At 46.9% G+C, this 13,730-nt stretch overlaps 1 protein-coding gene across 1 annotated transcript; it reads right to left on the bottom strand.

Moving 5' to 3' along the window:
* Positions 1 to 12,254: 12,254 nt before the first annotated feature.
* LOC117865872 (probable ribose-5-phosphate isomerase 2) lies at positions 12,255 to 13,377 on the bottom strand. The gene has a single exon (XM_034750131.2). It carries the CDS (start codon positions 13,253 to 13,255, stop codon positions 12,482 to 12,484), a length of 774 nt encoding a protein of 257 aa, XP_034606022.1. The 5' UTR covers positions 13,256 to 13,377; the 3' UTR covers positions 12,255 to 12,481.
* Between the last annotated feature and the right edge of the window lie 353 nt (positions 13,378 to 13,730).

Genomic DNA, 13,730 nt, shown 5'->3' with positions numbered 1-13,730 from the left:
GTGACTGGCTCAGTGACATTTCTGCATTTTAAAAGCATACCATCAATGCTATGCTATTCCAGTGCACTAGCACAATAGCAGTTTTGACTAACTGAATTATGCTCACTGCCTTTGTTCCCCTAGTAGCCTCATCTCAACTCTGATGAGGTACTGACAAATCGGTTTCTTAATACTTATATACAATGTAAAGGGACTGGAGCTCCCTGCTATCTAGGTTATGTTGAGTTCCTCTTAAGAAAGTGTGCAATTTGAAGCATAAGAGTTTCAAAGAGAATTACTATCTCGATCTTTGTTGAACTGGCCAGGTATGGATTGGGTTTCCAGCTTAATGACATTAGCCTTATGCTCTGTTTTGTGAGTTTGGCAAATGATTGCATGTTTCCATAGCGTTTCTCTTCTCACTGTTAAGTACTCCGTCCATTCCAAATTATAGGTCATTTTGGGTTTTCTAGGATCGTACCATTTACTATGCATCTAGACATAATATATATCTAGGTGCATATCAAAATCTATGGATCTAGAAAAGCTAAAACGACTTATAATTTGGGATGGAGGGAGTAGCATACTTAGTCTGTGTAGTTTTTTTTTCCCTTTGATGATTGCATAATCATGACTGGAAGAGAGCAAAACTGTTCGAATCAGATCTTTTTGGGTCACTTTGTATATGAAGGCATGGGTTGAATTATTTCCTCTCCATTGAACGATATACAATGGTAGATGCACTTCAATCGGGTAGGAAGCTGGTGTTGTAGTGCAGCTGGATGCAGCAGCATTCAATGTTGTAACTTGGAATCTCATGTTCTATGGAAGTAGCCGTTTTCAGTTAGGAATATTAATTGTAAATTTACGTTTCTAATTTCAATTCAAAATGTTGACCCCGCAACAATTTTTGCTGTACCAAAATCAGTAGGAAGAGACTCAAAGATGGTGAGGTGCACCATTTGTTTGAAGTCGCACAGCTGTCTAAACTTTGAAGTGCTTTGAATCCAAAAGGAGCAAATGGCGCGCTCTTTCAGACAAAATGAGGGTGAACAGTTTACTGGCCTTGTATGATTTTTGTTTACTTGTTATGTGTAGCCAACTTGGGTTTTGTAGATAAAGCCACATACAACGACGTGAACATCTGTACAGTTTCCTGCATATGGTTGTGGCATCTGTGGACCTTTTCATCAATGTTTGGGATCACCAGCTATGGTTTCATTTCAGTTCAGACTATGCGAATTGTTCAGAATAACAAGCCTGCACATTCTCTTCCTCTGGTTTTTGTGTTGAGATAAATTGTGGCGCAGATTTTGATTTTATTTTTGCTAATCTCGCAGGGAATGCATAAAGAACTCCCAGACGCAAATATCTTGCACCAAAGGTATTGTTGTGCTATAGAAAATGCTTAAAATTGACTAGATAGTTGTGGAGGCAATGCTTTCCTGATAATGTATGGAGCGCCAAGCTGCCTACGGATGCCCAGCAAACTTGTCAGCAAAAATCTAGCGCTACGTACCTATTACTAACAAAAGCATATATCATGCATCGACCTTAGTTTCTCGAACTAGAAGGCGCACTATCACTAAAATATGGAGTCATCGATTCACAAACAGTGCATTCTGAAGATTCTGACAGTCATTTCCATCGTGTTCCTCTCAGCAATCTTGGCATCTAGCTTCGAATCAAAATAGATCCAATACGTACACCATTTCAACATGGAACTGGCAGGCGCTAATAATCAACTCATTACTGATGCTGTGGAGATGTGTTCTCCACGAGCCATTCCTCGCCACTCCCATGATACACCTTCATCACACGGATGCACAATCTTTATTCCATAGTACTCACAATCAAAGCATCGCACTTCCCTCAAAAACAAGAGCGAGTAAAATGGATCATCAGCCAAATATGAATGAAATACTATTACATGTAAATGAATAAAGAAATACCTAGAAGCACAATGACATCAGCTTTTGTCATAAAACAGCCAGCAACTTTGTGGTTTGCATAGTTCTAACATATTACTCAAGTTTCCATACTAATAAGATTACTACTGCATCCAAATTTTAGTTAGCTGAGACTCATTTAGATTTAGAGTGGCAAGTTTGAAAGGAAAAAGAAGAATATACATCGTACCTAGAAGTTGTTTAGATAACAGCAGAAAGTTGTCATCGGACTGGAACAGTTATAATCTATAATAGCTTAACTGAAAAAATCGGTTCCCATTATCAAATATCTATTTGAGATGTCATCAAAGGCATATGACTTAGGGCATGCAAGATAAATCATGTCGAGCCAATATTTGTCATGAATGCCCATGCCCAGTTGAATTGAAAGATTGAGGTTCAGTGGAATCATACAAGACTGATTGGCATCTTTTCCAAAGGAAAAAACACACACACCATATTTTCAAGAGCCCCTGGCAATGTGTTCGTGAGAGAGATAAAACATACCGGAATCAATTGAAGCAGAATATACAGAGAAACACATTGATTCCTCTTCCTCATCAGCATCATTGCTACATTCAGCAAAGAACAGTAAAGGAGTAGTGCCAGCAATATCTGATCCCTTGGGTGTTGCCCAAAAGTTGATATGTGACCGTGCACCTTCGCTTACATTAGGATTCACACCGCAAATAACATGAACTTCAAAGTGTCCCTGCATATATAGTAATTCAGTAGAAAGAATAAATCGATAGAATTTACATTTAATCAAATAAGAGTGAAATTGAAAAGCAAAAAAGAAAGAAAAACAACGTAAAGGAAATGCACTGACCCTGTTTTTCTTGGAATAGTTGTTCAATGCAGCATTGACCTTGAAGATAGAATAGAATAGATTGTTTACTTGAAGATCAAGTTGTAATCCAAACAAACTCTCATGTACATCCTGTAGGCATTTGCCTCTATATAACACGAAGCCGCGGATGTGCTGAGATAAGCGGTCCACATTCCATCAAATTCTCACATGGTAATCAGAGCAGATTCTTCCTAAACACATCTACTACCTTCCTTCCATGGCGTCCTCCTCCTTCCCTTCATCAATCCAGCTTGGGTCTGGTGTTTTGGAGAAACTCACGAAAGAGAACTACCGCCTATGGAAAGTCTAGTTTCTGTCCGTGGCGCCTAGCTCATGGAGATCCTGGATGGGTCTTACCCTGAGCCGCCGAAGACCATTGAAGACGACAAGAAGCAGAAGATCCCTAACCCAAGTACCACTCGTGGATGGTCAAAGACCAAACTTGACTCAGCTACCTGATGAACTCCATCACCAAAGATGTGCTGGGGCAGGTGGCGATAGAGACCTCCTCGGCTGAAACATGGAAGGCGCTGGAACACATGTTCTTGGCGCGATCGAGTGCACACGTGATAAATCTACACATGCAACTCACCAATTTAAAGAAGGGTGGCATGTCCACCACAGCGTACTTCGACAAGATGCGGGCCATCACTGATGAGCTCGTTGCTGCCAGCAAGATCGTCAACGATGAAGAAGTTGTGGCAAATTTACTTAATGGTCTTGGTTATGGCTACAACCCCTTTGTATCAGCTATCCTTAGCAGGACAGATCCAATCTCCTTGGGAGATCTCTACTCTAAGATGATGGCATATGACTTTTGTCTGGAGGCGTACCAGGATGGCGGCGATCAGTTCCAGTTGTTTGCAAATTCGGCTGGTTGTGGACACGGTGCACCTTGTGGTCACGGTAACAATCGTGGTAAAGGATGAGGTGGTTGTGGGAGTGGAGGACGTACAAGCAATGCTAGCACAGGCGCCCCCAAGCAAAGTGGACAGACCTTAAGACCCGTGTACCAGATCTGCAAGAAGACAGGTCATGAAGCTTCCAGGTGTTGGTACCACTATGATGAGAATGATGAAGAGGAGAACATCAAGGTTGTAGGAGCCACAACAACTGGGTATGGATATGACACTAATTAGTATGCAGATAGTGGTGCTACAGACCATATCACCAGTGAGCTTGAGAAGATGACCGTTCATGACAAGTACAATGGACGGGATCAAGTACACACGGCTAGCGGATCAGGTATGAGCATTAGTAATATTGGTCATACAACCTTACACACCCCTAGTAAAGATCTGCATCTAAACAATATTCTTCATGTCCCCAGTGCCAATAAAAATCTTATTTGTGTTCACAAACTTGCTCGAGATAATGATGCCTTTCTTGAATTCCATCCTAATTTCTTCCTTGTCAAAGATTAGGCAACGAAGGCAATTCTCCATCAAGGTAGATGTCGTGGTGGCCTTTATCCTTTAGGTTTGCCGTCCTCAAGTGGAAGTCCAAGGAAGCAAGTTTATGGAGTCAATAAATAGTCTACCTCTATATATCATAGTCGATTGGGTCATTCAGCTTTTCCCATAATTAATCAAGTCCTTAGCAATAATAAGCTTCCTTATGTTAGTGATCAAACTCTCGAGTCAGTTTGTGATTCTTGTCAAATGGCCAAGAGCCATCAATTACCCTATTTGCGATCTGATAAAATTTTCAGTGCTCTGCTTGATCTTATTGCCTCTGATGTTTGGGGACCAACGCCTACTTCTATTTGGCGTCATTCCTATTACGTAAGTTTTATCAATGATTTCAATAAATACATTTGGATCTACCTTCTCAAGAAAAAATCTGATGTTTTTCAAGTCTTTAGGGACTTCCGAAGCTTAGTTGAGTGGAAATTTAATAAAAATATTTTATCTATGCATATGGATTTTGGGGGGGAGGTAAATATGAGAAGCTTAATTCCTTCTTCCAACGCATAGGCATTGCTCATATGGTGTCATGCCCTCATGCTCATCAACAGAATGGTCTAGCAGAAAGAAAATATCGTCATATTGTTGAGGTTGGGTTAGCCCTTCTAGCCAAGTCTAGCATGCCTCTTAAATTCTGGGATCAAGCCTTTCTAACAGCCACATATCTCATTAATCTCCTTCCTAGTAAAGTTCTTGACTATGCAACTCTGACTATACCTCGCTGCGTACCTTTGGTTGTGCGTGTTGGCCCAATTTGCGACCATACAACACACGCAAACTTGCTTTTCGTTCTATCCGTTGTGCTTTCCTTGGGTACAGCTCCATGCACAAGGGGTTCAAATGTATGGATGTCTCCTTTGGCCGAATATACATATCACGGGATGTGGTGTTTGATGAGACATATTTTCCTTTTGCTCACTTACATCCAAATGCTGGTGCTCTTCTTAGGAAGGAAATTCTTCTTTTACCAGATTATCTCTTGAATTCAGGGGGTGTAGGCTGTACTGATCCCAATATTACTAAAGTTAACCCTGCTGCAGAAGAACATGTAAATTTTCAGGATCTAGGTGAAGAAATTCCTACATCAAATGATGCTGCCACGGTGTCAAACAGAGATACTTCGGTGCCCACAGACGATCCCTGCGCCCGATCCCAGGCGGATACGGCCCAGCCATGCGGATCTATCAGCTCCGGCTTAATGCGTGGGGGGAGCAGAGGCGTGTTGAGTGCACCACCACCCTCTCCTAGCGCGCCGCGTGCCCCTCTGTTGCCGGCACCGCAGCAACAAGCTATGTCTGCGCCGCTTGCACCCGCTCCGGAGTTGCCGCATGGCTCCCTGTCTCCACCTCCTGCAGCGACAGCTCCGATGGACGCCGGTGGATCCTCTACGCCCAATTCTAGAAATAGTGTGGAGGCAGCTATTTCACCTGATCAGATTCCAGGGCCATCTCCTCCAAAGCGCACCAGATTGCAAAGTGGTATTGTAAAACCTAAAAAATTCTTTGATGGAATTATTAGATATGGAAATTTCTATGTCACAGGTGAACCTAAGTCTGTATAGGAGGCGCTTGATGATCCCAAGTGGAGAAAAGCAATGGAGGATGAATATAATGCGCTCCTGAAAAATCAGACTTGGCATCTGGTCAAGGGAAAACAAGGTACAAATGTGATTGATTGTAAGTGGGTATATAAAGTGAAAAATAAATCTGATGGTACAATAGACAGATACAAAGCTCGTTTAGTAGCCAAAGGATTCAAGCAATGGTATGGTATTGATTATGAGGATACATTCAGTCCAGTTGTGAAAATTGCTATGTTTGACTTGTTCTGTCAATTGCAGTTTCCAGAGGATGGTGCTTAAGGCAACTAGATGTGCAAAACGCACTTCTTCATGGTGTTCTGGAAGAAGAGGTATATATAAGAAACAACCACCTGGTTTTGAAAGTGATGAAGGACCACATATGGTATGTAGACTTGACAAAGCTATTTATGGTCTAAAACTAGATTGAGTTCTAAGTTACTTAATCTTGGATTTAATACTTCAAAATCAGACACCTCTCTTTTTATTTATCATATGGCTGGAATAACAATTTATATGCTCATACATGTTGATGATATAATTGTTACAAGTTCTTCTAGTAAAGCCGTATTAGCTTTGATGACTGATCTAAAGAAGAATTTTGCTGGGAGACTTGCATTATTTCTTGAGCATCGAAGTGCAAAGAGACAAGGAAAGGTTGCTTCTGTCACAAGAAAAATATGCAAATGAAATACTAGAGAGAGTAGGGATGACCAAATGCAAGCCTTCACCGACTCCTCTGTCAACATCAGAAAAAAGCTCTCAAGATATGAAGGCAAGCCGCTAAGTGCAGAAGATAGTACCTGCTACAGGAGTATACTTGGGGCTCTTCAGTATCTTACTCTCACTAGACCTGATATAGCATTCTCAGTAAATAAGGTATGTCAATTTTTACATGCACCCACCACGGATCATTGGACAACTGTTAAAAGAATTCTCAGATATGTCAAACTTACTACTAGTCTTGGGTTACACATTCAAAGATCCAACTCATTGTTGCTAAGTGTTTTATCAGATACTGATTGGGTAGGAAGTATTGATGACTGAAAATCTACAGGTGGGTTTGCAGTATTTTTGGGACCTAACCTTATTTCTTGGAGTGCTAGGAAGAAAGCTACTATCTCTCGTTCAAGTACAGAAGCGGAATACAAGTCTATGTCTAATGCAAATGCAGAAGCAATATGGATGGAGTCACTACTCAAAGAGCTTGGTGTTAAACTTGATAAACCACCATGTCTTCGGTGTGATAACTTGAGAGCAACATACTTGTCAGCTAATCCAGTCTTTCATGCTAGAGCCAAACACATTGAAATTAATTTCCATTTTGTTAGAGAGCGTGTAGCTTATTTCTACCAAAGAACATATTGCTGATGGCTTTATAAAGGCTTTACCAGTTGGGAAACTCGAAGACTTCAGGAACAATCTAAATCTCAAGGCCAAGGAGAGTTTAGATCGTTGCGCATGAGATAGAGATAGAGATAGAATAGATTGTTTACTTGAAGATCAAGTTGTAATCCTCTCATATACATCTTATAGGCATTTGCCTCTATATAACACGAAGCTGTGGATGTGCTGAGATAAGCCGTGCACGTTCCACCAAATTCTCACAAGCTTCTCCAACTTTCTCTTCATCTTCTTCCTGGCATCATGGTACCGCGAACCAGCAAGCTGCAACGGTTGCCAGTAACAGAGATCTGTAAGCTTACATGTTCCTGGGCTTTCGCTTCAGCAACTTGCCGAGGCGCTTCAAGTTTGCAGAGGAGATGGGTCGGCTCTGGTGCACCACGGGCAGAACCATGGAGGCATCGTCCAGCCGAGCTGCCAACAACCGCGACGCTCTCACAAAGGCGGTTGGTTCGGGGTGCTTTGCAGAGACCGCGGCACAGCCCAGGGCTACCTCGGTGGTAAGGGAGATGACACTGAACCCAGGCTTGCCGTCCTGTGGCGGGTCGACGCTGCTGTTACGGTCCAGCAAGATGAGCCGCACGGCGGCGAGGAGGTCAGCGCCGGCCAGGCGCAGGTAGCGCAGCGCTTCGGTCTCCGGCTCTCCGCGAGGTAGCGGAAGTAGGAGATGAGGAAGCTTACGAGGCCGTCGAGCGACCGCCGGTCGAGGGTCATGCGCTCGGCAGCCTCCGGGGATATCACGTCGGGATCGCCGACGATCCTGGACAGGACTGCCTCCCTCGTGTGCAGCTGGGCCGCCGGCGCCGCCTTCTCCTCGTCATATTCATCATCGGGATCGGTGGGCGTCCGCGAAGTGGGAGAGTATGAGACGGCGTTGGCAATGATGTTGGAGGCCGGGTCCAGCACGCCGAAGCACACGCTGGCGCTGAGGAGGCGCGGGGCCAGCGAGGGGATCTCCTCCGCCGGCAGCCGGTCGAGCGCCGCCCTGTAGAAACCGTGGATCTGGCCGAGCAGCGCGCGTGTGTCCTCCTCCTCGGTCTCCGGAGTCACTGGCACTGTGGCAGCGCCGTCGCCGATTCGACGGAGACGCTTCCGATGAGACATCTCGCTCTTCGGCGGCGACGATGTATTGCGGTCTAGTCGGGGCGTTCCTCCTGGTGGGGACGACGGCGGCGCTCACTGCAGAGAAAGTTCGGGCCGCACAGATGTTTCGAGTCGTTAAACTGGGCCTGTTTGGGCCCCCAAGACGCAAAATGTCCATTTAAAAAAAACAGAATTTATCCTTTAGGACGTAATGTGCATGGATTTTTTAAAAATGATTTCTTATGAATATATTTTGCATCATGTAAAGAAAAATACAGATAGAATAATTATTTCTTAAAAACATTGTCTAACGGAAAGCACCTTGTAAAAAGAATGGAGTATTGATCAACCAGCAAGAAAATGATTTTAACATATGTTATGGACGCCATCAAGGCACGCTTCTTCGTGCTGTACAGCACATCCGTTCGGCTGAAGCCCAAGCGGCTGCAGCATGCAGCCCCCCGTTCCGCGTCTCGCCGTGGCGGCACGCGCACAAACCGATCGATCGATCAGCCACCAAATAGTGTTTTCCTCTCATAACAAATCAGCCGTTTCAGCTTTTCAGCCAGCTTATAAGCTGAAGCGAACAGGCTCCAAGAACTGATCCATCGACTTGCACAGTTGCACGCGGATGAGCCAGACTGGAGCACGTGTGAGAAAACATTCTGCGATGAGCGTCTTCCTCCTGTGTCCGGTCGAGCTCGATCGCTCTTGACCTGATCGAACTGTCAGTTCCTGCAACTTGCAGGTCGTGTGCCTCTGCAACTTGAGGGTGAAACTTCCATGGAGAGGTAGGTTAAAGGTTGAGGTTGATCCGGTCGCCTCAAGTACTGTACTTTTGCGCAGGCATGACAGGGAAAACCGAAGTTGCAGAGTTGGCAACACTCGATAGCTACGGTGCTTGGTCAACGTTCAACGTGATTACCACATGATTTTTCCTTGGTGCAGCTCTAGCTGGGGCTGCCAAGCCGCTCGGCTGCATGCTCAAAGCTTGCTCAGATTTAGGCATTACTTCGTTTGGACTACAGCAGCTGTTGGCCGGCTGGCTGCAACTTCTGTAGCTGCTGCTAGTTGCTTATACGGCTTCCGGTGCCGCCGCGGCTATAGTCTCGAGGAGTTCACCGTGACCCTCTTTAGTACCGAGGAGTCCTCCGTGATCCTCTTTAGTACCGGGAGTCTCCACCTGATACTAGTGTGAACCCTTTAGTACCAAGTGGAGGTTTCACCCGATACTAAAAGTCACGTTTTAGTACCAGGTCGGAAGCCCATCCGGTACTAAAGGTCACCGTTTAGTACCAGGTTGGAAGCCCACCTGGTACTAAAGCCTCCTCAGGGCAGCGCTCCTTCCTCACTTTATCCTCTCCTCAGCGTAGCGCTAGCTCTCTTCTTATCCCGCATGCCTCCTCTCCCTCCCTCCGCCTCCCTCACTCCCAACTCGGCCTTCCTCCTTCCCCCTCCACTGGCCCCCTCCCTACCTCCCCAGCCTCCCCGCTCCTCCCCCCTCCGCTCGCCCCTCACCTCGTGCCTGAGGCGAGGAGCGGCGGCGGGGCGAGGCGCGGTGGCGACGGCCATCGGGCGGAGGGTGGCGGCGAGGGTGGGTGACGACGGGTGGCGGGAGTGGCGGCAACGGGAGGCGACGGCGGGGCGGAGGCGGAGGGTGGGGGCGGAGGGGCGGCGGGGGCCAGTCGTGGGGTGGTGGGGGTAGGGCCGGCGGAGATTTTTCTTTTTTTTTATTTTTTAAACCTTTTACTACCGGTTATTTCAATCGGTACTAAAGGACCCCCTAGTACCGAACTACCAGTACCGGTTGCGAAACCGGTACTAAAGGGAGGTTTCCAACCGGTACTAAACGTGGATTCCCCGGTAGTGGGAATTGCAATTTAATTCACCTTAATAGTTCAATACATTGCTGCCTAATGTTGCCTCTGTAGGCTAGGCCACACCGTACCAGCTCGAGTGCTTATGGTCTTCTGGTTCGACAACCAGCAAGGCAATTCCAAGCAGGTGGCTGTGGAGCGGAGCTCCTTAAAGGTACGCATATACTTTGCACGAGCATGAATAGTCATTGTTACTGTAGCTTCTCAATTAGGAAACTTCAGATGTGTACCCATGCTTATCCCTTTTCAGATTGTGAAGTTAGGAGTGCAAAATTAGACAGCCGCACCAATCAAGGCTCTGAGGTTGCAGTTCTCAAGCAAACAGTAGCATACAAGTAGTTATCAATGAGATTTAGTAGCATGCTTGGACTATTTTATATATTTTTTCTTTTCTCATATCAAAGAACTTGAAGGAGCCAGAAAATGACCGATCAACTATGGAATTAAAGGTGACTTATAAAGATTTGTTATCTTGAGCGCTATTATATGAACCGAAGACACCCATTTCAGAATCTTAATCGATCCCGGCTGTGTATCATTTTAAAAATATATTGTGTCTTTTAGCCATTACCGTAGCGTTAGCACAGGCATTACACTAGTTTAAACTAGTTGATTGAAGTTCAAGCATTCAGATTCAGACGAGTTTCAAGTTTGCAAAAAGAAAATTAATGTAGTTGTAGTTATAGGAAGAGGAGCAGAGTTTGGATGGCCAGCAGATCAGCCGGTGTCAAAAGATTTCAAGCCGCGTCTTCCTCCGCAGCTGTTGCTTTCGAGGCAGCAGGGAGCAAAAGTTTCCGCGGAGAAGCCTCCGCGGCGCCGCGCGCGCGGGGACCACCGGCGACACCGCGCGTTGCCTTGCCGGTCATCTCGTTACTGTAGCCGCCATTGGTGATAGGTGCGACGGCTCAGTCGCTGGTCAAAGGGTCAATGCGTTCGTGCAGGCACGAATCGGATTCGGCACCTGCGTTTTATCATTTGTTTTTTTTTAATGATTGCATTTCTGTCCTTACATTTACCTTTGATGAGATTTTGATGAGTTTTTTTGATGAGATTTTGCATCGAGCGATTAGCAGGTTTTATGCTCAATTAGCTTTCCGCTGGACGTGTAAAATGTCCACACGAACCAAGTAAAATTTTGTCATCGTCTAAAAAAAAGGGGAAATCTTTGTGTGCAGCATTGAGAAACTAAAACAGTTATGAAGATGTTGATAAAGAAACTGGCAAACAAAAAACAACAAACGAAAAAAACACTAACTACTCAGTATCCCGAAAATGGAGCCAAATCCACAGTTGGATTGCGACCTCATCTGAACAAATTGCGAGTGTCACCATCCATCTAAATTCTATCCTCATGCCAAGCAGGATTTTGCAAGCCTGGTCTAAAGATGACAGGACGAGGTCCCGAGCAGCAAGAAACACGAGGGCTCAAACTACACAATCAAGCTACTATGTAGTATTTAATTGAATTAAAAAACATTTTACCAAGCTGCTTCATTGCTTCCTTGCCGCTTGGACGAGAACGCTTAAACAAAGCGAGATGCGAATGTCTCGTAGGAATCTCCTCCACGGCTCCTCAAATTTCCTTTCTGTATGATTCAATTTCCCCTGTTTTCAGGGGAAGTTGCAAGAAATCCATCGGCTGTGATCGGAACAGCCGGTTCCAGCTGTGGCTGCGGCTGCAAGCTAGAAGCATGCAGAGTAGCTGCACTTAGCAGCCACAGCCGCAGCATAAAATGCAGAATCTCACGTTTAAAAGGGACAGCAAACCGGACTTTGTTTTTGCCAAAAATTTTCTTTTCTTTTTCATACCTGTTTAATCCGAAGTGTTTGTTGGGCCATGTTCACTGAATATCAGCAGGTCAGGACGATGGCTATTCTATCGTCCTCTCCTTTCTCTGCACACGGCTCAAATGCTCAATGGATGGAGGAACACAAAGCACCGGTCCATGTTCACCGCATCACCAGATACACAGATAGGGACAGCAGATAAGATATTCGCACAACGTAAAGGTCAAAAGCGCGGCGACGGCCGACGGCGAGCGGCCAAGAAATTTGACTACTTGCAGATGATATCTCGGAGCAATCCAAAACTTATTACCCTTGAAATTGGACCAGTGATTCTAGTACGACAACAGGACTGGAGGAGAGAGCAACAAAACTTGAGCAGCTTCGCTCCGCTTTTCTTTCTCTTGGCTGGTTATTAGATTCCCGTCGTACGGGCTATGGCCGGCGCGGCATGGTCGTCTCCGTCTCCGGCGCCGGCCGGGGGGGCGGGGGGTACAGTTTAAATAAGCTTACTTCTTCTTGTGGAGGACCGTGACGGTGCCGTCCCTGTTGGCGACGACGACGGTGGTTGCCATGCCGAGGAACATGCCGTGCTCGACGACGCCGGTGATGCGGAGGAGGCTGTCGCTGATGTCGCGCAGGTCGCCGCGGATGCCGTCCTCGAAGAACATCTCCACGATGTAGTTGCCGTTGTCGGTGACGAACGGCACCTCCCCAGCGTCCTTCTTGACCTTCCTGAGCCTGGCGTTGAAGCCCGGCAATCCGTCGAACACCTTGCGGATGAGGCCCAGCGTGTGGGGCGCGCCGAAGGGGACGACCTCGACGGGGATGGCGCCCGTGCACCCGAGCCTGGGGACGAGCTTGGACTCGTCGACGATCACGACGAACCGCTCCCCGGCGCCCTCGATCATCTTCTCCCGCAGCAGCGACCCCCCGCGGCCCTTGACGAGGTTGAGGTCCGGGTCGACCTCGTCGGCGCCGTCGATGGAGAGGCGGATCCGGGCGCCCGAGGCCGCGTCGAGCGGGAGGAGCGGGATCCCGGCGCGCGCCGCGTGGAGCTCCGTCTTGAGGGAGGTGGGAACGCCGGCGACCCCCGGCAGCGCGCCTGCGCGGAGGAGGTCCCCGAGGCGGTCCAGCGCGTGTGCGGCGGTGGAGCCTGTGCCCAGGCCCAGCGTCATGCCGGGCTCCACGAACTCCACCGCGCGGTGCGCCGCCACGCGCTTCAGGTCGTCCTGCGACAGCAGCTCCCCGGACGGCGGCGGTGAGGCGGCGGCGCTGCCCATGGCGAGGGGAGGGGGAGATATTTGGGAATGGGACGCGGGAATGGGATGGGATAGGGGGGAATCAATCGGCGAATCCGGGAAGGATGGGGGTGCTCTGCTCTGCTGCGGAAGCGAATGCGGACGCGGCGGGGCATTTAAAGGCATCGGAATGAGTGAAAGCAGGCATGATACGGCTCTGGTGCTACGAGTTGCTCAGATTTGCAAATTGGTGGACCCCTGCAAATTGGTGGACCCTTTTCAGTTTCGATCCACGTAATTAGTTCGGGCTACGTCCAAGGTTTGGTATCAATTAATTATAAAACTAATTGTATAAGCCGTGACTAATTCGCGAGACGAATCTATTAAACCTACTTAGCACATATTTACTGTAGGGTCAAATCATGGACTAATTAGGCTTAATAGATTCGTCTCGGGAATTAACCTTCATATATGCAATTGGTTTTGCAATTATCCTATATTTAATACTCCTAATTAG

This window comes from Setaria viridis, chromosome 7 (assembly GCF_005286985.2).
Source record: "Setaria viridis chromosome 7, Setaria_viridis_v4.0, whole genome shotgun sequence".
Lineage (NCBI taxonomy): Eukaryota > Viridiplantae > Streptophyta > Magnoliopsida > Poales > Poaceae > Setaria > Setaria viridis.
The sequence above is the reverse complement of the archived record's forward strand: the minus strand, read 5'-3'. Positions and strand labels throughout refer to the sequence as shown.

Coding starts and splice junctions, on each gene's coding strand:
- LOC117865872 (XM_034750131.2), bottom strand. CDS start 13,255: ATGGGCAGCGCCGCCGCCTCACCGCCGCCGTCCGGGGAGCTGCTGTCG.